This window comes from Limulus polyphemus, unplaced genomic scaffold (genome assembly GCF_000517525.1).
Source record: "Limulus polyphemus unplaced genomic scaffold, Limulus_polyphemus-2.1.2 Scaffold2988, whole genome shotgun sequence".
Taxonomy (NCBI): domain Eukaryota; kingdom Metazoa; phylum Arthropoda; class Merostomata; order Xiphosura; family Limulidae; genus Limulus; species Limulus polyphemus.
In genome coordinates, this window is record NW_013668598.1 from 23,032 (window position 1) to 48,443 (window position 25,412).

General features: G+C 35.6%; 1 protein-coding gene and 1 long non-coding RNA gene across 4 annotated transcripts; both read left to right on the forward strand.

Annotated features, from left to right (window-relative positions):
• The first annotated feature begins 2,627 nt into the window (after positions 1-2,627).
• On the forward strand, positions 2,628-5,217 carry LOC106468385 (mRNA decay activator protein ZFP36L1-like). Its single transcript, XM_013928807.2, has 2 exons — positions 2,628-2,782; positions 3,166-5,217. The coding sequence occupies exons 1-2, from the start codon at positions 2,732-2,734 to the stop codon at positions 4,228-4,230; spliced, it is 1,116 nt and encodes a 371-aa protein (XP_013784261.1). The 5' UTR covers positions 2,628-2,731; the 3' UTR covers positions 4,231-5,217.
• A 5,757-nt stretch (positions 5,218-10,974) lies between these two features.
• LOC111088012 lies at positions 10,975-24,244 on the forward strand. Of its 3 annotated transcripts, none has more exons than XR_002612636.1 (2): positions 10,975-11,802; positions 23,826-24,244. It is a non-coding gene; the product is annotated as an uncharacterized LOC111088012 (long non-coding RNA). The 3 variants fall into 3 exon arrangements; XR_002612637.1 differs by lacking the exon at positions 10,975-11,802 and adding an exon at positions 18,850-18,920; XR_002612638.1 differs by lacking the exon at positions 10,975-11,802 and adding an exon at positions 18,983-19,096.
• The last annotated feature ends 1,168 nt before the right edge of the window (positions 24,245-25,412 follow it).

Genomic DNA, 25,412 nt, shown 5'->3' on the forward strand with positions numbered 1-25,412 from the left:
AGGATTCGATTCCCTGGGTTGGACAGAGCGCAGATAACTAATTATATTGTAGCTTCGCGCTGCAAAGCCAACAACATGTATGTTTGTTTGTTTGTTTTAGAGTAAAGCCACATTGAGCTATCTGCTGTGTCTACCATGGGGAATCGAGCCCCAGATCTTAGCATTTTAAGTGATTGAACTTACCACTGTTCCACCAGGGAACTAACATATATGCTTTGTAAAAAATAATACAGGCTGCTGCACATCTTCACACCAAATTTACGAAAATGAGCAGTTTCGCTTATTTATTATTTTAGCATAAACTTTTTTATGTATTTAATATTCACAGTTTTGTGTGTGTTCTATGATTCAGTTCATAAAGCCTTTACAATTTTTTATTAATAACGATTTGAACATAAACACGATATCTAAATAGATATGTTGCTGACGTTGCAATACACTTGTCAATATATTCAAATTGGTTGTAGAACAAAAGTAAAAGAAATGTTAAAGTAATCGGCTTTAATGAAATAAGATGGATCATATGCTATTAAACAAACAAAAAAGAAGACATAATTACTTGAAACTAATCATTTAAATAATAACACGAAAATAATTTGTTTTAAACTTAATGCTGTTACAGTTGTATCCGTGCCTATGTTGCTTTGATACAAGTAAATTAACTTGTGGAAAGTGGGTTATTCTATCAAAACCCTGTTCATAATTCTTGTATGAGGAATAATTGTATAAATGTTAAATGCTGTTAGCGTCGATAGATGCCGCCACCATAAAAACTGAAAAATGCTTCCTGTTTGACCTTCGAATGATGTGATAAGATAGGACAGATCGTTAATACTACTGCGTGGCGTGCTATTCCAATGCGTTTTATGTGGCTTACAATATGTAAAAGTGAGAAAGGTAAAGTGTTGTGTATTTCAATATAAATTACATGAGCTTAAACTGCAGCTGTAAAGAAACTGTTGAAAAGATGAGAACCTGATCATCATCGACACGATATAAAACTTTGAAAGTAACAGATCTTGTGACGTAAAAGGTTCTGTGTATTAGTTATATATTCAAGAAATAGTAGCTTTTATTTCGTCTTTTTTTATATACATTCGCAAGAAATTTGAGTCACAGAAGAGTATTATTGCAGAGTAACTAAACTGTACGGTATTAATGTTTTGACAATTTTATGTTAAAAGGGTCAAGAAACATACTTTATAATGTTTTGTATGTGAATAAGGTGAAACATTCGTCTTAGAATATCATAAAGCTAGTAATACTAACTACATCTACTACTTTTGTAAGCAGTATATATATATGTAAGAAGAACGTTACCATCTGCTCGTCTGTCTTCACGTTTTTTCCATTTCCAGCGTCACCACAGTTAGAAAGTGGCGGGAAACAGTCACATGATCATTCCGGATACTTGTTGCCTCGGCAAAAACATCAAGCGCAAGAAAGGGGTTCAAGTTACAAAGTTTCTGTGAAGGATAAAATTTCGTCAACCTCAGTGACACAGGCATGAACGTGGGGTTATCAGTTCCCTCTCATTTGATAACGGTATATTTAAATACATATTTTTTTCAATAAGTTGCATATTATTTTCATGAAGGCTTAAACTATCGGACATCTTGCCTTGAATATTTTGTTATGGTGACATCTCTGGAGACTTTTCACACAAGTGTCCCCCACACGTCGTTATAATATAATATTAAAGGCAAGACGTTCCATAGCAAAACCCTTACCAATTATGCCCTCTTGCCAACTATGTCCCTGAAACACATCATTTTCATTTAAATGTTCACTGTTAGAAAAATCAGACATGTAATCGTACCAGGTAATATATTTTCATTTTTTAATGAAAAGCCAATGTACTAAGATATGAACACAAAGCTACTCAATGAACTATCTATAGTGTGTTCAGCACGGTTAGCAAAACCCGTTTTAACCCGCTGTAAGTCTTCAGATTTCCTGTTGAGCCACCAGGGGGCCTCTTTAATAAGAGCATGTCATATATACACACTGGTATAATACTGTTATTTTCTTGTTTATTTTAAATAATATTGTTTTGAATTAATAAGAAAGCACATCATACTGACAACTAATATATGAAATATAGTATTACTTGTTGGTTTTGCTAATCTAAACTGAAAATATTTATTACTTTATTGAACATAATTCTTTATGAATGTAAAGTTTGAAATATTAAACTTGAAAGTTCGTTTTCTCCAATAGTCTGTGTTCCAAATAAAAATGTTTTCCGTAAATTCCTAATATAATAATGGAAAATAATTATCCACATTTACTTTATCATATAACAAATAATTATCTAACGTTATAACTCAATTGAATACCTAATTAACAATTGCATTTTTTAATGTCTCTTTTCTAACCAAGACCTAAGAATAATTATTATATTAAAATATTATTTATTTTTATTTATTTAAATCATCTGATTTATTACTAAGTGTAGTATCCTATGATAAATCGTGACTTTGCCACCATGCCCAGCTAGTGCACATTTTAACTGGAAGCGAGTGGGTGATTCACATGTTCTTGCAATCACGTGCTGTCTCCCGCTCTTATGCTGATTGGTCAATTTCAAAGCGCACTCTGCCTTCCTATTACGTAATTCTAAAATAATTGGCCCGTGAGTCTAGAAAAGACTGTTCGCCTAGAGTAGCGACTATTCGAAACCGGAGTGTGGTTGGTGTAGGTGAAAGAAGGATTTCGATGTAACTTTAAAATGTCAACGGCGCTAGTTCCATGTTGTGAGTGGAACGATACATTTTCTAAAGTAAGTAAATCCCATGTTTAAATTGTAATTTAAAACTCTTATTTTTGTAGTTGTTTTTAATAGGAATAAGTTACTAAAAGTAATTACTACTTATCAACAAGTGGTGGGCGTTGCCCGTATTCATATACATGTCGGGAAAAAATTCATGATTTTAGAAAAACACGTAGGTTTAAGAAGTCTTAACATAAATGAATAAAACCTATAACCTGAGCGCTTTCGAAACGGTTTGCCCTTGAAGAAGAAAAGTCCACCTTTCGAAAGCGCTCGGGTTATATGGTTTTTATACATTTATGTCGGAAAATATGTTATAGAGAAAGAGTTAATTAATCTAGCGTGTGTATATAGGTAGTTTTAAACCGAAGCCTCTCTCTCTTTCTCTTTAGAACAACGTTTCAGCGCACAAAAGGTCATTCCCGCTGGACAGGAGGCCCCTAATTTCGCCGCCTCTCAATGTAGCAGGTTCCAGGCGAAGTTCTGCCAGTGCCGCATCTAATGTGATCCCACCAACATCCAAGTCAGTATTGACGTTCCAGAAGTCTATTAATGGAGTCGGAATGCACCAACCGATCAGCTCGCCAGTAGACAACGTTAGCTGTGGTCCGAAGGAACACCGACGGCTCGATCGCAGCTTCAGTGAACCTGCCACAAAACCTACTCAAGCAAACTCCAGTCGTTATAAAACAGAGCTATGTCGACCATTCGAAGAAAATGGAACGTGCAAGTACGGAGATAAATGTCAGTTTGCTCACGGCGCTCAGGAATTGCGTACGTTAGCTCGACATCCAAAATATAAAACTGAGCTTTGTCGTACTTTCCACACCACGGGTCTTTGTCCATATGGACCAAGATGTCATTTCATCCACAACAGCGAAGAGTTAAGAAAACATATGCTCAATAACCTTCACGCTGGTTTGAACCCTCTACAATACCCCGAAGGTCCATCAGAACAGCCGAGAGCAGGTCTTGGTGCTAGCCGACCCAAGACTCTTTCTCTGGGTAGCTTTAGCTTGGGGTCCACCGGAGAAATGTCTCCACCCTCCAGTCTCAGTGCCAGCCCAACATCACTGAACAGTTTTTTTCCAGATGATAATTTTGGGACATTCTTTTCAACGCACCACGCCCCAGGTTCTACACACCGTTCTGCATCTTTTCCTTTCTGTCAGGATTTTGCTCTTCTGATGTCTCCTGTGAAACAGCAACCTTGTCTGTCAACGTTCGGTGGTTCCCAGCCAAGCCTTAATCCTTTCATCATAAGCACCTTGGGTGGTGATATGGCAGGAGAAAATCCCGTATGCTCTGATCCTTTGTATTCACCTGTCCATGCCCCACCATCCCCGGCAAATTCGTTGAATTCCGAATTGGACAATCTGAGCTCTGCTTTTGATATCAATCACAATCTTCCCCGGTTGCCTATCTTCAGCAAGTTGTCTGTTTTCGATTCGGACTAAGCTTCTGTCATTTCAGTTTGTGTTATAAAATAATGATAATAAATGTGCTCAATGTCTGGGACCAACCAACGTCAATAGATGTACGTGACATTTGTATCATAATAATTAGTATTAAGTTATGATTTTTGTATGTGTTATTAATTTAGGCTGCTTATGATGCTAAGTTTTACATTTTGCACAAAACCTAATTATACCAGTATATATTTATTTGTAAAGCGTTTGTACTGTAGCCGCTCTTAATGGTTTTCACCATGTAACTTTATTATGTCACAGGGCATTCACCGACGTGGGTGGTAAAACCATTTTGATTGTCACGATTATTCAATATAATGTTTAAATGTCATTATTTCCTATACCCTATTTTTTAAGTATTAATAGATATAGATATCAAAAGTACGATGAAATTTGTCTTAATTTTAATATAAGATGCTGTCATTCGAAAATGTTCCGACACTGTAGTTTGAATATTATTCTAGTTAAGCTTAAATCAGTGTTTTTGTGCAGTAGGTTTAAGCCTTAGGGTACGTCTTAGAATTCATGTATTTAAGTAACTTATTTATTTTTTAAAATATGCCTTGGGCAGTCATTTAAGATTCATTAATATTGACAATGAAATAGCGTATGTGATGAAGAGTAAGTTATTTTGGTAACGTAAGACAAAAATAATGAAATCGTCAGAGTTTCCTTCAACTTCAAGCCTTAATGTTTTAATTCGCACAAGATTTAGTGAAGATATTTTAAAGAAGTGCCTTAATTCTTTCGTCTTCCTCTATTTGCCGAATGTTGTATAAAATTAAAAAGACGTTGTCAAGATTCGATGAAAGTTTTTGTTTTATTTGAAAGTGGGGGGGACAAAGGAAGCATTCCGTAAAAATAGAACCATTATCTTTAACGAGTTACCTCTACTCGTGGTATTCGTAAACAATATATAGCTGTTGAATGTATTAAATAAATTTCTAATGTTTGAAATCATATTTGAAAAAAAAATGCTAGTGACTGAGTTTTGTATTAAATATATATATATATCTACATAACATTTTATTCTAAGAAAAATTATTCAAAATGGCAACTCTTCATAAATTAAAATTCAAAACAGCAAAGAAAGAAATATTAAGATTTTTTTCACAGGCCGTCTATCTTTTTCCACAAGAATCAAGAAAGAAAAAAAATACTTGCACCGTTGCCAAGTGACAGACGCCTTGTTTATTGTTAACGTTCTTCTGATGTCGAAGAGGCTATTTTCACGCGGGTAAAGAAACACGCTTATACCCCACCTAACGTTACGTTTCTGAACAACTTGTTTTTATTGTGTTTCATGCGAATCATGAGCCGTTTACTAAAAACTTAGTAATCTCGAATTATGTGGTATATATATATAGATGAAGAAAACAAAAGCCAGAAAACTATTGGATAAACACATTGAAATTGAATCCTGAAAACAAACAGGTAACTCAACATTTGTTGGACCACATGGTCTGAGTAAAATGTAGATGGAAATTCAGCTGGTCCGAAGAAATGTATTTCTGATCTACGGACAGTATTCCGGTTATTGATATTTTGATAATTTAGAATTAACTAACTGAGCATTTCCTCTCAAGCTGTATTTGTTTGTTTTTTTATTAATAAATCTTAAAAACACATAGAAAGCGATTTTTAAGAACGTATATACGGAATTGTAATTTTCGGTATTTGAATGTTTTCAGAGCAAAGCCACATCTGGCCATCTGCTGTGTCCGTAAACTTACCACTGTCTCCCACTGGGTGGGGTGGGAGGCTCGGTATTTGTTCTAACTTTACGTGATTTAAAAACCAGTTCAGTGTACACATAGACCACTTTTCCATATAAACTTGCAGAAAAACTATCTTTACTCTTTAGATAATAATAATAATAAAAACCTTTATATTTTAGTCAACGTTTCACACTTGCGACAGCAGGGCTAATTTTGTTATGTAGTAAAGATAGTTTTTTCTCTAACTTTATTGCCAAAATATTTAAATCCCTCTAGTATAATTACAAGTTCTGAAAAACAACACTTTTCTATATATAATACCCTCCCCCAATGGCTCATCGGTAAGTCCGAAGGCTTATAACGCTCAAACTCGGGTTTCGATACCCGTGGTGAGAAGGGCACAAATAGCCCATTGTGTAGTTTTTTGCTTAATAACAAAATAAGTCACATATAAAGAATTTAAGAATTTATTCACTCAAAGTGAATCGACATAAACACTTTAACATTTATTTTATCAAAATGCCAAAATTTACTTATGTTAAAGCGAGTAAGAATATTATGTTTGTAACTCTTGCACGACTTTACATCGTAGCTATAAAGATATTAATAAGCATCTCACACTTTATTGCAGTAACATTAAGAGAAGGTGCAGTGAAAATACTGTATCTAGGTCACTGTTAGAGCAGGAATAAGATGGGAATGGTAGCGACATCTGGTGGAGCTGGTCTCTAAAAACTGATTAACAGATGCAGGCCATGACCTGTATATGGAGACTGGGAGTAATTGCTGGTTTTAACAGAGGTACAGGAAAACGAAGGTTATTCACCTATAATTTCCTTATCTATAAAGTTGTATACGGAAGTAATAAAAAAAACTATATTTTTAGATTAACATTAATGAAGAAATGAGCTTTGAACGAACCTTGTATACAACTTTACATAAGTTTGCATTAATTTCCGAACAATTCAGGGTTTCAATAGTACGTCAGTATTTAGATATATTTAGGTTTAATTCACGCAACTGAGGGTTTAATTTGTCTTCGTGTTACGTAGAAGAAAATGACCATCGGGTTACAACGAGAATGACTGGCGTTTTATATTAGAAAAAAAAAGGATCATTTCGCCTCAGATTGAGAGAGCTCTTTCAAAAGAGGTTCAGTAATAGATTGAAAAATACATTAAGAAATATATATTCAAAGAGTGCACAGAGGGAAGCCGGATCAGCTGTTAAGAGAAGTCAAATAGTTTGTAAAGGGTGCACAGAGGAAAGCCGGATCGGCTGTTAAGAGAAGTGAAATAGTTTGTAAAGGGTGCACAGAGGAAAGCCGGATCGGCTGTTAAGAGAAGTCAAATAGTTTGTAAAGGGTGCACAGAGGAAAGCCGGATCGGCTGTTAAGAGAAGTCAAATAGTTTGTAAAGGGTGCACAGAGGAAAGCCGGATCGGCTGTTAAGAGAAGTCAAATAGTTTGTAAAGGGTGCACAGAAGAAAGTCGGACCGACTGTTTAGAGAAGTGAAATAGTTTGTAAAGGGTGCACAGAAGAAAGCCGGATCGGCTGTTAAGAGAAGTCAAATAGTTTGTAAAGGGTACACAGAGGAAAGCCGGATCGGCTGTTAAGAGAAGTCAAATAGTTTGTAAAGGGTGCACAGAGGAAAGTCGGCTCGACTGTTTAGAGAAGTGAAACAGTTTCTAAGAGGTGCACAGAGGAAAGCCGGATCAGCTGTTAAGAGAAGTGAAATAGTTTGTAAAGGTCGCACAGAGGAAAGCCGGATCAGTTGTTAACAAACGTCAAATAGTTTGCAAAGGGTACAGAGAGAGAATTTCAGTTTAATTGTTGTTAAGTGCAAAGCTAGACAATGGGCTATCTGTACTCTACTCACGACAGGTATCGAAACCTGACCTTTGGTGTCGTATACCTGCAGATTTACCGCTGAGCCGCTGGGGGAAGGGGGATACGTGTTGAAATAAACTATGTCTGAAAGTAAGACTACAACCACACAGACTTTTAAAAGTATGATAAAACTCTATCATATTTATAGCTATGGGTCATGTTTAGAGTTTCAATAATATTTGTATGTTAATTTAAACACGAGTTATCGTAAAGGAAACTTTCTCAACATAGGGCTAAGTAGACCTCATATTGCTCCAATGTCACTATGACATTTACTCAATATTTTATAACTATAACAACAGAATACGAAAACTCTAAGTAACTTCATCATAAGTAAAACTCATTTTTTATAATAAAATGTTTTTATAAAGCAAACTTATTTCTCAACTTTTCTATCATCATTATGGATCACGTTTCGGAAAACGACTGATGACGTCATGGAAGTTTGTTAGGATTACACGAGGGTATACAGAATTGATGGTTTTCAAGGTCAGAATGATAAAAAATATAACGTATTTGCTAAACAGCCCGTACATTCCAATGAAAATAGAAACTGGTTTAACCGCCAAATATTCGCTAGAATAAACTTCATTTTTTTACTGTGTCTAAAGTCGAACAAACGCAGTAACTACCGGAAGTACATCAGTGACGCACACAAATGGATGTGTTGAAGGGCTATCTATAGTGTGTGTGTGTGTGTGCATCTTATTCAACGACTACGTGCAGACAAACTCAGATACTAATTAATGCAATAATGTATAAATAATAACCATGCATACAATACACGCATACATTGCGTGCCTATGTATAGAGTTGCTGAGGGATGATAACTGAGTGATATGTAATATAATACATATACACTTGGGGCGTTCTCACAGGCTGCTAAAACGGACATCCTTTGTTGGATATTGCCATTTAACTATGTAAGTGTATTCTATGCGCACTTAATCTAATAATACTCTGTCTTTAACCCTGTGAACCTCTTACTGATACAGTATAACTATGGTCTGTCTTGTATTCTAATGTTCTCCACAAAGACTCAATATGGTAATAATACACCTTTCTCTTCGCTGATAGTAAACCGAAAAAGAACACTGTGTTTTGTTTGTTTTTAAATTTTGCGCAAAACTACACGAGGGCTATCTGCGCTAGCCGTCCCTAATTTAGCAGTGTAAGACTAGATGGAAGGCACTTAGTCATCACCACCCACCGCCAACACTTGGGCTACTCTTTTACCAACGAATAGTGGGATTGACCGTCACATTATAACGCCCCCACGGCTGAAAGGGTGAGCATGTTTGGTGTGACGGGGATTCGAACCCGCGACCCTCAGATTGCGAGTCGAGTGCCGTAACCACCTGGCCATGCCGGGCCTGGCTGTGTTTTTTACATATAATGCCCCCCTCCTCCAATGGTTAAGCGGCAAGTCTGCAGGCTTATGACGCTCAAAATCGGGTTTCGATAACCGTGGTGGGCACAGCACAGATAACCCATTGTTTAACTTTGCGCTTAGCAACAACTTAATCAATTACTTGTAAAGGAATAACGTAAATAAAGGGGTTGGACAAAATAATGGGAAGACCTCTTAATTTCTAAATTTTATATATTAACACGGTGTTGGTCCTCTACGGGGAGATAATACAGTATTAACACGAAATGAAATTGGTTAAACAATGTGTTACCTATCAGGCAATGATTTTTTTTTAACATTCGTCGGTCAAAGCTTCTCCTAACTGTTGACATGGTGTTGGTTTGTGGTGGACATCTGCTCTGAAGACTGGTTTCAAAAACTAGCCAAAGAAGCTCGATCATACTTAAAGATGGTGATTGTGGTGGCCAAGCTAGGAACCCATACTCTTCCTCATGTATTCTTAGCCCATTTTTTAACGTTTTCAGAAGTATGACTTGTTGGTCTGTTTGAAAATACAGTGTTGATCATATAGTGAAACTAGTCTGTAATAAAGTTTCAGAAATCATCTTCTGTAACTTTACCTTCAAATGAGATCATTGTTTCTAAACTATCCCAACAAAAAGCTGTTCATATCCTCACCGAGCCTACACCAGGATTAATTGATGGCACAAGACATTCAAGGTTGTAAGCATTTTTTGGTTTCACTACACATAAACACGGCAATTTTATGGAAAGAGTGCAAAGGGTGATTCGCGATCTTTAGTCCAATCTTTATGTTCTTTGCACCGTCTCACTCGGACTTTCGATTTTTTTTTGGGGGGGGGGGTTGGTAACTAGAGGCTTCTGAATAGCAGATCTAACATAATAGGCTGTCTTGTACTGATCTTCTAGAGTTGTTTTGACAAAGATTAGTTGCTGTATTGTTAAGTATTGTGCACCTTTTATTTTTGTCTCAATACACACGTTAATGGTTGTCTGTCATGATCGTAGTTTTTTGACCACTATTATACTAGTTGTTGTTTTATTTTTCAACATCATTGCTGACATCAGTCTTTACAATGCCCTTCAGGATACGTTAATTATTTTAGGTGTTCGTGGCACTGAAAATCCAACTAAAAGTTCACCACAATCGCGGCTTTTGGGAAATCTGGCCCACATTTTTAACTTGATAATTTTAGTACCTTTCTCTGAAAAATAATAATATACTACTCCTAAATACAAATTCAACGGTATAGTATAATTTAATGCACAATTAGATTGCCATGGCTGTATTTCCTCTCTTAGAGACACCTAAACTTGGAGGTCAATGTAAGCACCATAATTTTTAACCAATATGTGTTTTCGCGCATTCAATTTAGAAATACTTTTTCTTAAATCATACATGTACTTTATCCATATTCAACTTGGGGCACCAGGACCACTAGAAAGAGACTTGCAAAAAGTTGTACTTCAACCATCGTAAGCAGTAGGTCTTCTTGTAACAGGTGAGAATCGACGAACACATGGTTAGTGGTAAAAGCCGTTCATGTGCCCTAGGCAACAGTATGCAACATATTCAAAAAGGATATCTACCTGGAAAACCAACAAAGTCACGTGTGCACAAGTTGCTTCCTCAAAATATCGTCCATCTGTGGCATACTTCAAGCTACTGGAGAATGAAACAAATATTCATGCTATTCCATACAAGGACAGGTCAAGTCGCCGGAGGCAATGCCTATGGATTTCTGTGTGATCAGCTGCTGAAACAGTCGCTAGAACCCATTCTTCTCGTATACTAGATGAACTATGGAAAACATTCAGGGAGGAGAGGTGTGCTTTAGACTGAAATCCTCACGAAAGAGCCTTCAGCAATGAAACTATGCTGTAGGAGTATTTTCAAGGTGCGTGATAAAGGTCGCTAGATAAAACATGAACAGACGCAGCAACATGGACTAAAACAACGTAGTGAGGCCCCAAAATCACTGTATTGTAAGGGAATGAACTGTACCAGAGTACACTCACATGTTGATAGCTTCAATGTGATTAGTCGTTATTCAATCAGTTAGACAGTGTCACACCATAATGCTTATCGAAGTATAAGCAGTCGTACTGTTCTCAGTAGTATTGTGATGAATGCAGTTATTGCTCCCAGGAGATAAACGCCATCATACACACAAGTAGAATGAAAAGTTTTGGCTGGTGTAGACTACTTGGTGCAACAGAGTTTGGCAAAATTTCATCTTTCAGTGGGAGCCGTATGGAAATTCTGAATAGAGTATGTGAAACTAATTCTGTTTATAAGAGAAGTGAACGAGATAGAAAGCCAGAACTCTTTTAAAATGTTGTTTAACAACTCAGGGTGCGCTTTTTATTGATACACGATAATCCAGTAAAAATATTGCGAATGACCTAGCTGTAAGAACAGGCGTGAATGTTAAAACAATAAAAATACAATAAAACAATAAGATGCATGTTAGCAAGAAGTGGTTTCAATAGATAATCCAAAATCGTTTCTGAAGTAAGAATTGGACAACAAACCATGAAATGTTCAAAACTCGAAGAGGTAGGTACTCGTTGAATCTAAATTCAAATTTGGAATTAATTAACTACAGTTTCTTAGATGGTAAAGAGGAGAACGGAATCTTGACCATTGTACAACGTCGACAGGGCAGCATGCTGAGAGACAAATGCAAGTGTGAAGATTCATCTCAGCTAATGATGTTGGAACCTACAAAATATTGATGGTACTCTAACTACTGACTGGTACAAGCGATTTCTTATCTGTATCGTCATTCTATCAGAAACAAGTTCTTGGATTGGGATTCATCTTTCAGCAAGACAGTGATTCCAATTATGAAGCAAGTATGTGCAATCGACACCAGGTAGAGATAAAAAAAGGCTAATGGAATACTCACAGCTAAAGTTTGATTTGTTCAAAGTCCCGGTATAAATAGTAAAAATATATAGGCGTTTATGGAAACTGGGGAAGTAAAACGACAACCAAACATCTTGGCTGAAATGTGTATATCAATACAAGGCAATATAGTTAATATATCCTTTGCTGATTTACAGCCGGTTTTAGCCTAGTAGTTAAGTGCCACACTGTGGATTGAAGGGTCCGGGATTCGAAACGTGATGCCTCCAAACACGCTCCGAACCTTCACTGATATGCGCTAAATAAGAGACAATCACCCCCATTATTCAATTTAAACAGCCGGACAAAGCCCTTTTGGCGGCAGATGCTGCTCTAACCAGTAGTTCAAAATTACAGACAACAATACCTAAACCTTGGTGGTCTCTGACCGCGTGTACATCAGGTGCCGTTCAAGTTTTAAAAATTCCATATTCAATTCTAACTGTATAATCTATATTCTGTACAAACTCAGTATGTGATACTTTATCTTTAAATATTTAGGTGTTGCTTTGGAAAAAAATAAGTAATATTAAAACATTGTTATAAATATTTCCTACGCAGATACTCAATTCAATAACTGACAGTCCCTAATAATTCTATATTTAGCTGTATATCTGCTCCTAAATTTCTTTGTTGTCATGCAAAGATTCAGTATAACTTTACTCAGTTTTAACTGAGTGGGCTCAGCATGGCCAGGTGGTTAGGACGCTTGATTCGCAATCTGAGGGTCGCGGGCTCGAATCCCCGTCACACCAAACATGCTCGCCCTTTCATCCGTGGGGGGCGTTATTAGGTAACGGTCAATCCCACTATTTGTTGGTAAAAGAGTAACCCAAGAGTTGGCGTTGGGTGGTGATGAACTAACTGCCTTCCTCTAGTCTTTCACTGCTAAATTCGGGACGGCTAGCGCAGATAGCCCTCGTGTAGCTTTGCGCGAAATTAAAAACAAACAAATAACTCTACGTATATTAGTTTAACGGACAATAATCACACTCGGATACAAAAATGGTTGAAATAATTATGTAATTTATGTTTCGGCCAAATGACCTTCGTCGGGACTACAATGAAGCTCGTTTGGCCAAAATACTGCCCATGTAATTATATTTATCATATGACGATTTTACAAATACTTGGTAGTCTTTTATGAACCTTAATATCATATTGTAAACAAAATATTTTCCGTAGTTGTTTTTGTAATACTTAAAATTTAAGTTTTTCTAACTAATCTGATTGATCTAACGAGGGAAAAAAACAACAACTTTCAAACCGGTTTTCAATAGGCACTGTATTTAGAATTTTGACACGCAGTTGAAGTTGTTTCTTTACAGATGTGAATTGTACACACATGGAACACATACCACGTGTTGCCTTTCGTATTCCAAACACTGTTCACGTATTTTTAGCTCACTTTCAACTTGGGCTTTTGTGTGCACTAGCTGAGTGATGTTTTCGGTTGTACTTGTTGCTAGGCGCACCGTAAACGCATGCGCAGTGTTATCAGCAATTTGAAAGGGAACGATGAATGCTCGTGTTTAGTCAGTGTACATCGTTTTAATGATTTCTGTAAACATCTAATGAAAAGAACGTTTGTGTTGAGCTTTGCAGTGGTTAAAACTGAGACTTCATTTGAATATCTATACGAATAGGACAACTGGGATAAATTTTTATGCAAAGAAAACACTCGATTTAAGAGCTCCAAATTGTGGCGGTGGTGTGCCTAGCATCATAGCATATGCTCTCTTATAATATATACACGTATATATATATATTTATACAGCAGTTTTTAATAAATATTTTGATTCTGTTGATCGTTTTACAGCTGTCTATTTTTTTAATAAAAAAAATGTGCAAACTAAAATTAGACCCTGCCCCAAGTTTGGAAAAACATCATAGTAGCATTTGAATACTTCTTACTCATTATTGCATTTATATAAATCCAGTGCATTGTGTCATTTAATTAGCCCTTAAATTAGTGTTGATTTGTTTGTGAAGTTTCGTGCAAAGCTACTCTACCCGTCCCTAATTTTGAAATGATAGACTAGACGGAAGAGAACTAGTCAACGCCATCTATAGGCAACTCTTGGATTACACTTTACCAACGAAAAGTGGGATTGACCGTCACATTATAACGTCCCAATACGACTGAAAGGGCAGGCAGGTTTGTTGTTGGGATTCGAACCTGTCATCCAAAGACTGCTAGTAGAGTATTTTAACTACCAAGTCATGCAAGGCCAAAGGTGATACAGAAGGCTGCTGATTTGTGAAACATATTTATTACATTGGATTAAAAGTTATGGAAAACATCAACAACCTCCTAGTGCATAAAAACTGTCCTAAAATGATATCCTTTATCGCGTGAATTTATCAGTTTATCTTTATATCTATCAATATATCTATCTATCTATTTATTTTGAGGTATGCACTAACCTGCCAAACTAGTCCAAACATACCTTGAACACGAGACATGCTCTGCAAAAGAACTTAACACATATTAACACAGAGACAAACCAGTTCAGTAGTGGGAAGAAAGCCAAAACGTTATGAATGACGTGATTTTGAGAAAGGAGTGAATACAGACTACTGAAAGTTGAAGGTCAAAATATACAGTAGTAACAATGCTTGGAACATAAGACATACATCTGTTTTGGTTTTCCTGGCTAAGAAAAAGAATATGTCAAAATAAGTCCTACAGATAACAAGAGATTCAAGGATTCGGAAAGTAGAGATATTTTGTTTGTTTGTTTTTTCGTTGAATTTTTGCAAAGCTGCTCGATGGCTGTCCCTAATTTTGAAATGATAGACTAGAGGGAAGGCAACTAGTCAACACCACCCACTGCCAACTCTTGAGCTACTCTTTTACCAACGAATATTGGGATTGACCGTCAAATTATAACGCCCCCACGGCTGAATGAGCAAGCATGTTCGGTGATGGGATTCGAGCCCGTGACCCGCAGATTGACAGTAAATTGCCCTAACCACTAGACCATGCCAGCCCTTAGATAGAAAGAAGAGATAAAGTCAAATTCACAACACCTTTTCTCATGACAGCAAACCAAAAAAAAAAAACAGTTTGTATTCGATGACGAGGAACCCAGTCTGTAATTAAGCACAAACCTACACAAAGGGCTATCTGTGTTCTGCCGGACCACGGGTATCGAAACCCGGTTTATAGCTTTTTAATTCTGCGGACATGCCCCTTTGCCACAGGAGAAAAACAGTAAAATTACTAAAAAATATTAAGAAATAAATAAAACAAGCAAAGTGAAATTACCCCCCCCCCAACAAAAAATCAAACTCAATGATCACTAAACTTATATGGATGCTGATAGGGAACTCTGTAAAGTTATTAAACTTGAGTAATTATCAAGAAGAACAGAAGAAAAAAGAACCATTATCAAGTCAGTCTCTCTTTTTATTTCTTTTTTTTTTCTTGAAGTCTGAAATGGTGAATAAGGCAAACATTATTAGGTTATTCTCTTTAAGGTTGGTTAAGGTTTCTTGTTATCAAAGTTATTTAAAATTTTGTGGAGCAATCAGAGCCACAGCACCAAGTTTCAAAGTGTTAGCTGAATATGAATCAAGGGGCAAGCAGATGAATAATTTAACCATGACTGTGTTGTATCACTTAGAAAATATTGTGGCGTGGCTACTATTGTATAGACTGTATCTTACGCATTGGATATGGAATCTGCCTAAGTATGTCTATTCTTTACCATCCCTCTGGCTATCTAGGGATCAAGGTGAATACTGGAGACGTTTCGTCAGTAGACCAATGTGTTAGTCTAACAGCCCAATAATATCTTCCACAAAGAACCTATATATACTACTCACACCTGATTTTATATTAATCATGCTAGCGACCTTGAATTATCCACCAAGACCCCAAACCTTAACGTACGTGTTCTAGACCACCAAGAATGATTAAGTGTCCGAAATCTTCAAACAAAGGAAGCAAGTTGAACAAGACATATATCTCAACTTAGTTTAGAGCATGCTTGTTATAACAGCACCAGTTACATCATACTAAGACAACCTTCTATTGGAACTTAGTTTAGACCATGCTTGTAAGAACAGTACCAATCACACCATACTAGTACAACCTTTTATGGACTATCGGAACTTAGTTTAGACCATGCTTGTAAGAACAGTACCAATCACATCATACTAGGACAACCTTTTATGGACTATCGGAACTTAGTTTAGACCATGCTTGTTATAGCACCAATCACATCATACTAGGACAACATTCTATGGACTATCGGAACGTATTTTAGACCATGCTTGAAAGAACAGTACCAATCACACCATACTAGGACAACCTTTTATGGACTATCGGAACTTAGTTTAGACCATGCTTGTTATAGCACCAATCACATCATACTAAGACAACCTTCTATGGACTATCGGAACTTAGTTTAGACCATGCTTGTTATAGCACCAATCACATCATACTAGGACAACCTTCTATGGACTATCGGAAATTAGTTTAGACCATGCTTGTAAGAACAGTACCAATCACATCATACTAGGCCAACCTTCTATGGACTATCGGAACTTAGTTTAGATCATGCTTGTAAGAACAGTACCAATCACACCATACTAAGACAACCTACTATTGGAACTTAGTTTAGACCATGCTTGTTATAGCACCAATCACGTCATACTAGGACAACCTTCTATGGACTATCGGAACTTAGTTTAGACCATGCTTGTAAGAACAGTACCAATCACACCATACTAGGACAACCTTCTATGGACTATCGGAACTTAGTTTAGATTATGCTTGTTATAACAGCACCAGTGACATCATACTAGGACAACCTTCTATGGACTATCGGAACGTATTTTAGACCATGCTTGTCAGAACAACACCAGATACGTCATACCACTTTCCATCACTATACGTCTGGATACTTTTTAAGCAGGCCAGTGCATTCATAAAAATTGAAACATTTATCTAACGTGGAGTCTAACCGTTTCCTTTGTTCTTACAGTTTTTAACATTAGGATTATGTATGTATTATATAGCTTTGAGCAGTTAAATGGTTCCTTGTTGTAAAAATGTTTATATCGTGGTTTTGTAAAAAATCAATGCTGTAATGTTCATTTCTTTATGGTTAATGTGCAATTAAACTCTTCATATAATATTTATATAAACATTTATTTCCCTTCCAAACAATATTAATATCAAGAATGTGATTGGCTTGTCCAAACCATGCTAGTAAAAAAAGCAAGTGATTGGCTAGTTCAAACCCTGCTAATCAAGAAGCAGGTGATTGGCTAGTCCAAACCCTGCTAGTCAAAAGCAGGTGATTGGCTAGTCCAAACATTGCTAGTCAAAAGCAGGTGATTGGCTAGTTCAAACCCTGCTAATCAAGAAACAGGTGATTGGCTAATCCAAACCCTGCTAGACAAAAAGCAGGTAATTGGCTAGTTCAAACCCTGTTAGTCACAGGTGATTGGTGTTTTTCTCCGTTTATTTATTTGTGATCGTAAAAAGTTGAGATTTATTTTTACTCATCTTTGTTATTAAAAAAATGGTTGTCCATAAACAACGTTAGGTTCAATTCCTATGAAAATAAAGAACTTGTAACACGAATTAGATACGTTCTAACATCTTTCTCATTTTTTAAATCGTTACCTGTTTACATTTCACTCTTATGTTCCGACGAATCGTCTTTTGCCCTCGTGCTGCGTCTTGAGGTTGGTAAGTTAACGAAATTTCGTTTTGTTTTTTATACTTAAATATCCTGTTGGAATATTCTTTGCAGATTAAATAGACGCAGTATTACATACTATTATAAGCTACAGTGAATCATATAAAGCATCTTTACACGTTACGTTGTTGTTACTTATCTGTTCTCTGCCAAACTACAGATACCGTTGTGCCACTGGAGGGCTCTTACATAGGTGATGAAACGAAACTAATTAACTAACAGTGACAACGACCTACCAGGTCTTCTCCAGTTCCTATTCGCTGTTCTTTATTGGGGAAAATTTGTTAATTAATCTAGTCAATATGTGATACTAACTGTTCATGTATGGGGTGCTGAGAGGAAAAGGCCGGAAAATGGTTCAAGAAACGGAACTAATTAACTAACAGTGACAATGACCTACCAGGTCTTCTCCAGTTCCTATTCGCTGTTCTTTATTGGGGAAAATTTGTTAATTAATCTGGTCAATATATGATACTAACTGTTCATGTATGGGGTGCTGAGAGGAAAAGGCCGGAAAATGGCCCCAAGTTGCGATAAAATACTAATATTTTGTTTCAACGGTTTTGAAAATTATGCGTCAAAGCTGTTGTAAGTAATAGCTGTAAGCATATGTAACAATATTAAGCGCCGTGATCTTATACCATGTGAATAATGCTTACGCCAGGCAACTGTAGCTATTCTTACTAGGACAGCTCCTTGGCATGCCGTCTAGTCACGTTTTTGGTATAGCCATCACGCTGTATTTATGGTCAAAGGCTACAACCGTTCATACAAAATCATTAATTTCTTTCTGCTTTTATGGCTTGTACATTCTAAACATTTATTAATTCCAAGCACACTCAAGAGGTTCATTAAGTAGCCAAACAAATTAGGGCGATAATTGAAGCCAATCATCGTCTTGGGTGCTTTACTTAACAGTCCGCTCAATGAACTGAATTGGAGCATATATTTATACAAATGTAGAAGTATCAACGTTAGGCTTAGCTATTAGTCTAATTACTTTCACCAGGCTGCGATAACTTTTATTATGGTGTTAATGATTCATTTCTGGTTTGTTTTTCTCTCCCTCTTTGTTATTTTTAACTAATTCACTTTGTAAGTTAAAGATATGATCGTAGAATATTTTATATACTTAAAAAAGTGGAAATTGTTATTAAAGTGAGCACAGATTTTTGTAATAATACTGATTGACTCAGCGGCTTATGAGCCTCAAAGTAGCTGACGTTGTGAGTATAGAGATGCTTATACCACTCTCTAAAGTTAGCTTAAGTTATAAATATATTGAAGTTTATATCACTCTAAAGTTAGCTGAACTTATGAATATATAGAAGTTTATATCCCTTTCTAAAGTTAGCTGAACTTATAGATATATAGAAGTTTATATCACTCTCTAAAGTTAGCTGAAGTTATAGATATATAGAAGTTTATATCACTCTCTAAAGTTAGCTGGTATTGTGAGTATGGAAATGCTTATATCACTCTCTAAAGTTAGCTGACGTTGTGAGTATAGAGATGCTTATACCACTCTCTAAAGTTAGCTGAACTTATAAATATAGAGAAGTTTATATCACTCTCTAAAGTTAGCTGAAGTTATAGATATATAGAAATGTATATCACTCTCTAAAGTTTGCTGGTATTGTGAGTATAGAAATGCTTAGATCACTCTCTAAAGTTAGCTGACATTGTGAGTATAGAAATGCTTATATCACTCTCTAAAGTTAGCTGACATTGTGAGTATAGAAATGATTATATCACTCTCTAAAGTTAGCTGACATTGTGGCTATAGAAATGATTATATCATTCTCTAAAGTTAGCTGGCATTGTGAGTATAAAGATGCTTATATAATCCTATAAAATTAGCTGGCATTGTAAGTATAAAGATGCTTATATCACTCTCTAAATATATTTGACATTGTGAGTATAGAAATGCTTATATCACTCTCTAAAGTTAGTTGGTATTGTGAGTATAAAGATGCTTATATCACTCTCTAAATATATTTGACATTGTGAGTATAGATATGCTTATATCACTCTCTAAAGTTAGCTGACTTCATGAGTCTGGATACTTATATCACTCTTCAAAGTTAACTAGCTTTGTGTGTGCGTATAGATGCTTATATCACACACCAAAACTAACTGACTTTCTGTGTCTATAGATGCTTGTATCACAGTCCAAAATTAGCTAACTTAATAAGTATGGAGATAGATAACTCACACTCTACATTATCTGACTTTGTGTGTATGAATCATAACATTACACTCTTAAAGTTAAATGTGTCTATAAGTGCTCATGTTACACTTCAAACAACTTTACGACTTTTGACAATTTAGGCGTCTTCTAGTCATCTTCAAAGAGATTTTGTAGAGATTATATTGTCCTTGACATATTTTCAGCTGATGAGAAACTCGTAATTTAGTGTCTGAAGACGTAATGACCTGAAATTCTTCCTCAATTCAACACTATAGGAGTTGTAATGACAAATTATTCTTTAATTCAACACCCTAAAGGCTGTTTAACGTGAAATTCTTTCTTGATTCAACACCCAGAAAGTTGTTATGACCTAAAACTCTTCCTTCATCCAACACTCAAGAAGTTCACCAATCAAAACGTTAATTATATCTGTTAAAAGCACTTACTAGAATGCTTTTGAAATTGAAGACTTATTTCAGCTACAGAAGCAGGTAAAAATCACAGGGGTGATCCTATCTATTATGCATTTGTTTGATGTAAAATCTGTTAAAATCAGATTTGATATGTGTAGGTAAATTCACGTGTGCAGTGGGTATGTACACGTATTTTGCTTTCAGCCTTCGTTATAAACTTTAAATAATTCAGAAGTTAATTTATAAAATATCAGTTCATAAAATATCGAACATCGTCTATAGAGCGTGAGAAAAAAAAAGAAAGCTATCATAAAAAGAACGTCAAGATTTAAAAGAAAACTAAAATGGAAATCTAATAATAAAAGCCAATTATTTAAACTTTATTACCATTGAGATATCAAATGAATATCCACCCCATATTTCGTTAAGATAATGTATTTAACAAAAGTTAAGGTAGATTGATTAAAATATGTCAAGGCATCTATAAAAAAAAAAGAATGTTGTTCAGATAAATTTATCGAAAATATACACTCATTCATTAGCTTAGGACTCATGAGCTGTTGATAAAGTTAAAAAGTCATATGATCACAGGTAAGATAAATAACATAGAATATTCACAGGAAAACCTGATAACCAAACGATATGTTTTACGGTAGAGTGTTTTTTACAACGCCCCCTATATATTCACTTTACTTGATTGGTGACGACGTATAATAAGCACCTTTCAAGATCATCATCGTCCCTGTCAGTCACACAACAAGAAATATTAAAGGAGTAAATAAAGTCTACGTTTGTAATGTTTTCTTCTCTGTAAGCACTCACACTGCACAGCCTGTTGTGCTTAATTTCACTAGAAACGTTGATAATTCTGCTTCACCCCAACTCTTCCGAGATTTTTAACCTGCAAAATCATGGACTAAACGACCAGATCAGAAATCCCTAAGATCAGGCAAAGTTGTATGTATTGATTGATTGTTTGTTTGGAATTAAGCACAAAGCTACACAATGGGCTCTCTGTGCTTTGCCCACCACGGGTATCGAAACCCGGTTTCTAGCGGTGCCAGTCCGCAGACGTACCGTTGTGCCACTGAGGGGGGGGGCAGTTGTTTTTTAACGTAAAACTATTAAAGAGAGAAAAGGAAAACAGCCATTAGCAACAACCGCCTAACCCGCTACTTCTCACCAAACAGTAGAATAGACTGTCACTTTTATAAGGCACTCCAGCTGAAATTGCTTTCAGCAGCATATCGCTTAGATCCTTTGATCCACAGCTTGATATAATAACCACGAAGCCGCTCATAGCCCTCACAATAATAAGGATTAAATATGTTTAGCGAAAACTCAAATTCTTTACAATTCAGGTACAATAAATAAATATTAAAACATGACTTATTATTTTTAGTAGACACAATGTATTTCTTCTCTCTCTCTCTCTATATATATATATATATAATATTAAATGATAGTTGAATTCATTCTATACGTTATTATCTGCAGTCTATAAAGATTTGATATCCATCAAAACTTCCAATGGATGCCAAATCTCTATAGACTGCGGATAATAACGTATAGAATGAATTCAACTATCATTTATATATTAGGGATGCATGGGTACTCAGCCAGGTATTCGGCCTCGGCCGGGTATTGGACTACCGGGTAATGAATGTCGAAGTTAAGCATCTAAGCCCTAATGTTTGTGGCAACTAACGCGGTACTGAAAGTTACAGTCATTAATTGGTTTAGTTATAAAAAGAAAAACGTGTTCCGAGCAACAAAAACTGACCGCCCGCTGAAAGTCGAGGGTTCAGAGAACAATAGGGGTTAATAGCAGGCATGGCTTGAGAAGTGGATTTCTGGGGATGGTGGGGGTTTTGAGAACAACAATAGGGGTTAGATTTGAAAAGTTGGGGCTAGGCATTGAAAGTCGAAAGTTGTGCTGTGCCCAAATATCAGGTTATAAGTGAGATAAATCGTCAATAACTACTGTCGAAAAGTTTCAAAAATGTTTCATGATTTCTCTATTTAATTTATAGAAAAAAATATTTTTTTTAAATAACGCTTTCTTATATAGGATTATAAACATGGACTTTGTGAATTGATTCCTGTGATGCCTAACATTATTTCGACCAAAATATTCTTTAGTTGTTTATACTCTTAAGGAATTTACTCATACAGCACAAAGTAAACCATTTGTTATATTTGTTGACAAAGAGCTAAACGACTGTGCAAATATCCCTAGTAAAGTGGTGTGGGGAGAAAGAACTGAACGATCAACAGTGTATTTGTTCAACAACTGTTTCTGTCATTTTTTTTAAACCAGAACTTCTTCACACTACTTTCAGTGGGGGAAGAATATGTTGTCAGTGGGTTTTTTTTTTTGGTTGTTCTCGGAAGAGCACTTTAGCTTTCACTATTATTAACTTTTGTATGATTGTGTTGCTATTTTTTTAGGTGTTTTTGTTTTTTCAAGGTTCTTAGCTTACAAGAAAGCAAGCGAGCAAATAAACAGAAAGGCAGGTAGTCACAGATAGCTGGATATACGAATTTAGTTTACATTTAAGGTAGAGAGCTTATAAAGACATTGTAAGGTAGAGAGATTTCTAAACCAGATACATAACATTTTTGTAATCACAAGCAGAAAGACAGAGTGGTAAAAACTGGATGATAATTTTTTAATTATTTGGGAACGTTCTCAGCTACTGCATAAGCCCTCGACATATACACGCTTTTGGAATCATCTAATGCTTTTACATATCACATAAAGTCAATAATGAATACTATTTCAAAGTTTGGAGATGGAACATCAACTTGCTTCACGAGATCTGTAGTTGAGTATACTTGAATGTAAGGCAACTGCCTGTTGTAAAAAACACAAGTGTAGAGGTCAACGTTTCGAAGGTCTTACGTTTTCGTCTTCAGAGAGACGAAAATCTTTCGAAACGTCATCTTCTACACTTGTGTTTTTTTTATAGCAGTTTTTTTTCTATTCCAGTATACTCAACATGAATACTCTGCTTAAATAATGCACCAAAAATATTTTGTAGATGTTTTGACCACATATGAAGGAAACGGCTAGCACAATGCTCACGATAAAATAAAAACACCTGTTTACTTTCCACACTTTAGATAAAACTGACACCTGTTCTGGGGGATTAAACAATAATTCTTTCACATTATCCCAAATATTACATTGTCTTTGTGGTTATTAGTCACGAGTAAGTTATCATTTCTGTTAACAGGTGCATCGTGGAGTGATCTAACAACTTGTATTAAAGTTTAACGATTCTTCTATTTGCATTTATGTAAAGTAATAAACAATAAGAGACAGTCATCTGTTGGATATTTTTACAGGTGCCGCTGTCAAGGTACATAAATAAATAGTGAATGTTATTCTACGGACACCACACATCAAGAGCTCCATGAGAATTTGACTAAGACTGTGAAAGTGGAACGAGGCTAGGTTAGAGTTCTAGTTAATGTGGACATAGCAGTACAGTGACCTGCGCAGTGACGGCACGTTTCCTGTGTTATCGTGGCTGAAATGAATTGATTCCAGTACGAGCTTAATGCTTGAAGTTACTAGACAACCTTCGTCAGTGTGTGTGATCAGCTGAAGTAAAATAACAATGATTTTGATTGACAATTAAGATGTCAATTTCAGTGACGTTACAACATATATTTAGCTTTAAACCAGCTAAATAAACTGAGCGAAGTATGAATCTTTTTCAGTTACCACTCGGCATTGTAAATAAAGTCAAATTCTGACAATACAAGTTTGTCTACTAGTTGATATCCACGAAGCCAGAAACTTCTGTTACAAGTTTTAAAAGTCCGAAATGAAATACGTATGTAAAAAAGATGCTATAACATGCTTAAATCCGAATAAAAATATTTTCAGTTTTGTTTTTTTTATTTGAATAAACTATCTTCTGTGTATCAGTTAAATCGAACAAGGAGAAATTCTTAAAAGTTTTGCAGTTGCTAATTGCACTTGCTGAAATATTAAATCGACACTGAAAATCATAAGTGTTCTTTTTATTTATAGGTATATCAATGATCTAATCTCGAAAGTGGAAAATCATTACGTAAAAATAATTTTTCATAAGTTTAACTTATATTTTGATACGTATTGGTATCTCTAGTAACATATTTTAATTATTCGTCTTTAGCTCTCGATGAAGGTAAACCTTAAACTGGTGATGATTTAGCTAAAAATGTGTTCCTATTAAATGAACTAAGGAAAAATGACGTTAGTAATCTAAAAAAAAAGTTTTGTATTTGACTTGTTTTACCTATGTATTTACATTGTAGTTGTATTTAGATCATACTATTTAGAACCCCTCAAGTTTTTTTTTTTTTGTACATATAGAAGAGGCCTTGGAGTTCGGTTTTAGTTTCACGACATCTGGGTTCAAGATTAACCCAAGCTTTGATTAATTTCTATCACAGGATATTTAAGTTTACAAGAAACGAAAAGCACACGCAAGTGAACGCATTAATCTCACCACCAGAGGTGGAATGATCCTGTATACTAAGCGAAAACTAACATATATATATATTGCTTGCATTCATGATATTGTGAAGGCAAATCATTCGCCACCTCGATATAAAATTTCTACCAAAACGATTGCTTATTCATTGAAGATAAGATACATAAAAATATCAATGTATTTTAGTGAATATTTTGTGAAAATCACTGACTCGTTTGATTCAGGGTACCGGTTTGGACTGGAATTTCACAATCATCAACAACCCAAAACATCAACAACATTACATGTTTTTCCCTCTGCGTTCCCTGTAAACACTGGGCAGTGTAAATAACGATTATCTCACCGAAGTGTTAATATTAGTCATATGTTTCAACGTTTCATTGGACCAGACCGGAAGTATACATGTACATCCTTTAGCTGAAATAACAGAATGTAAATCCCGGCTGTT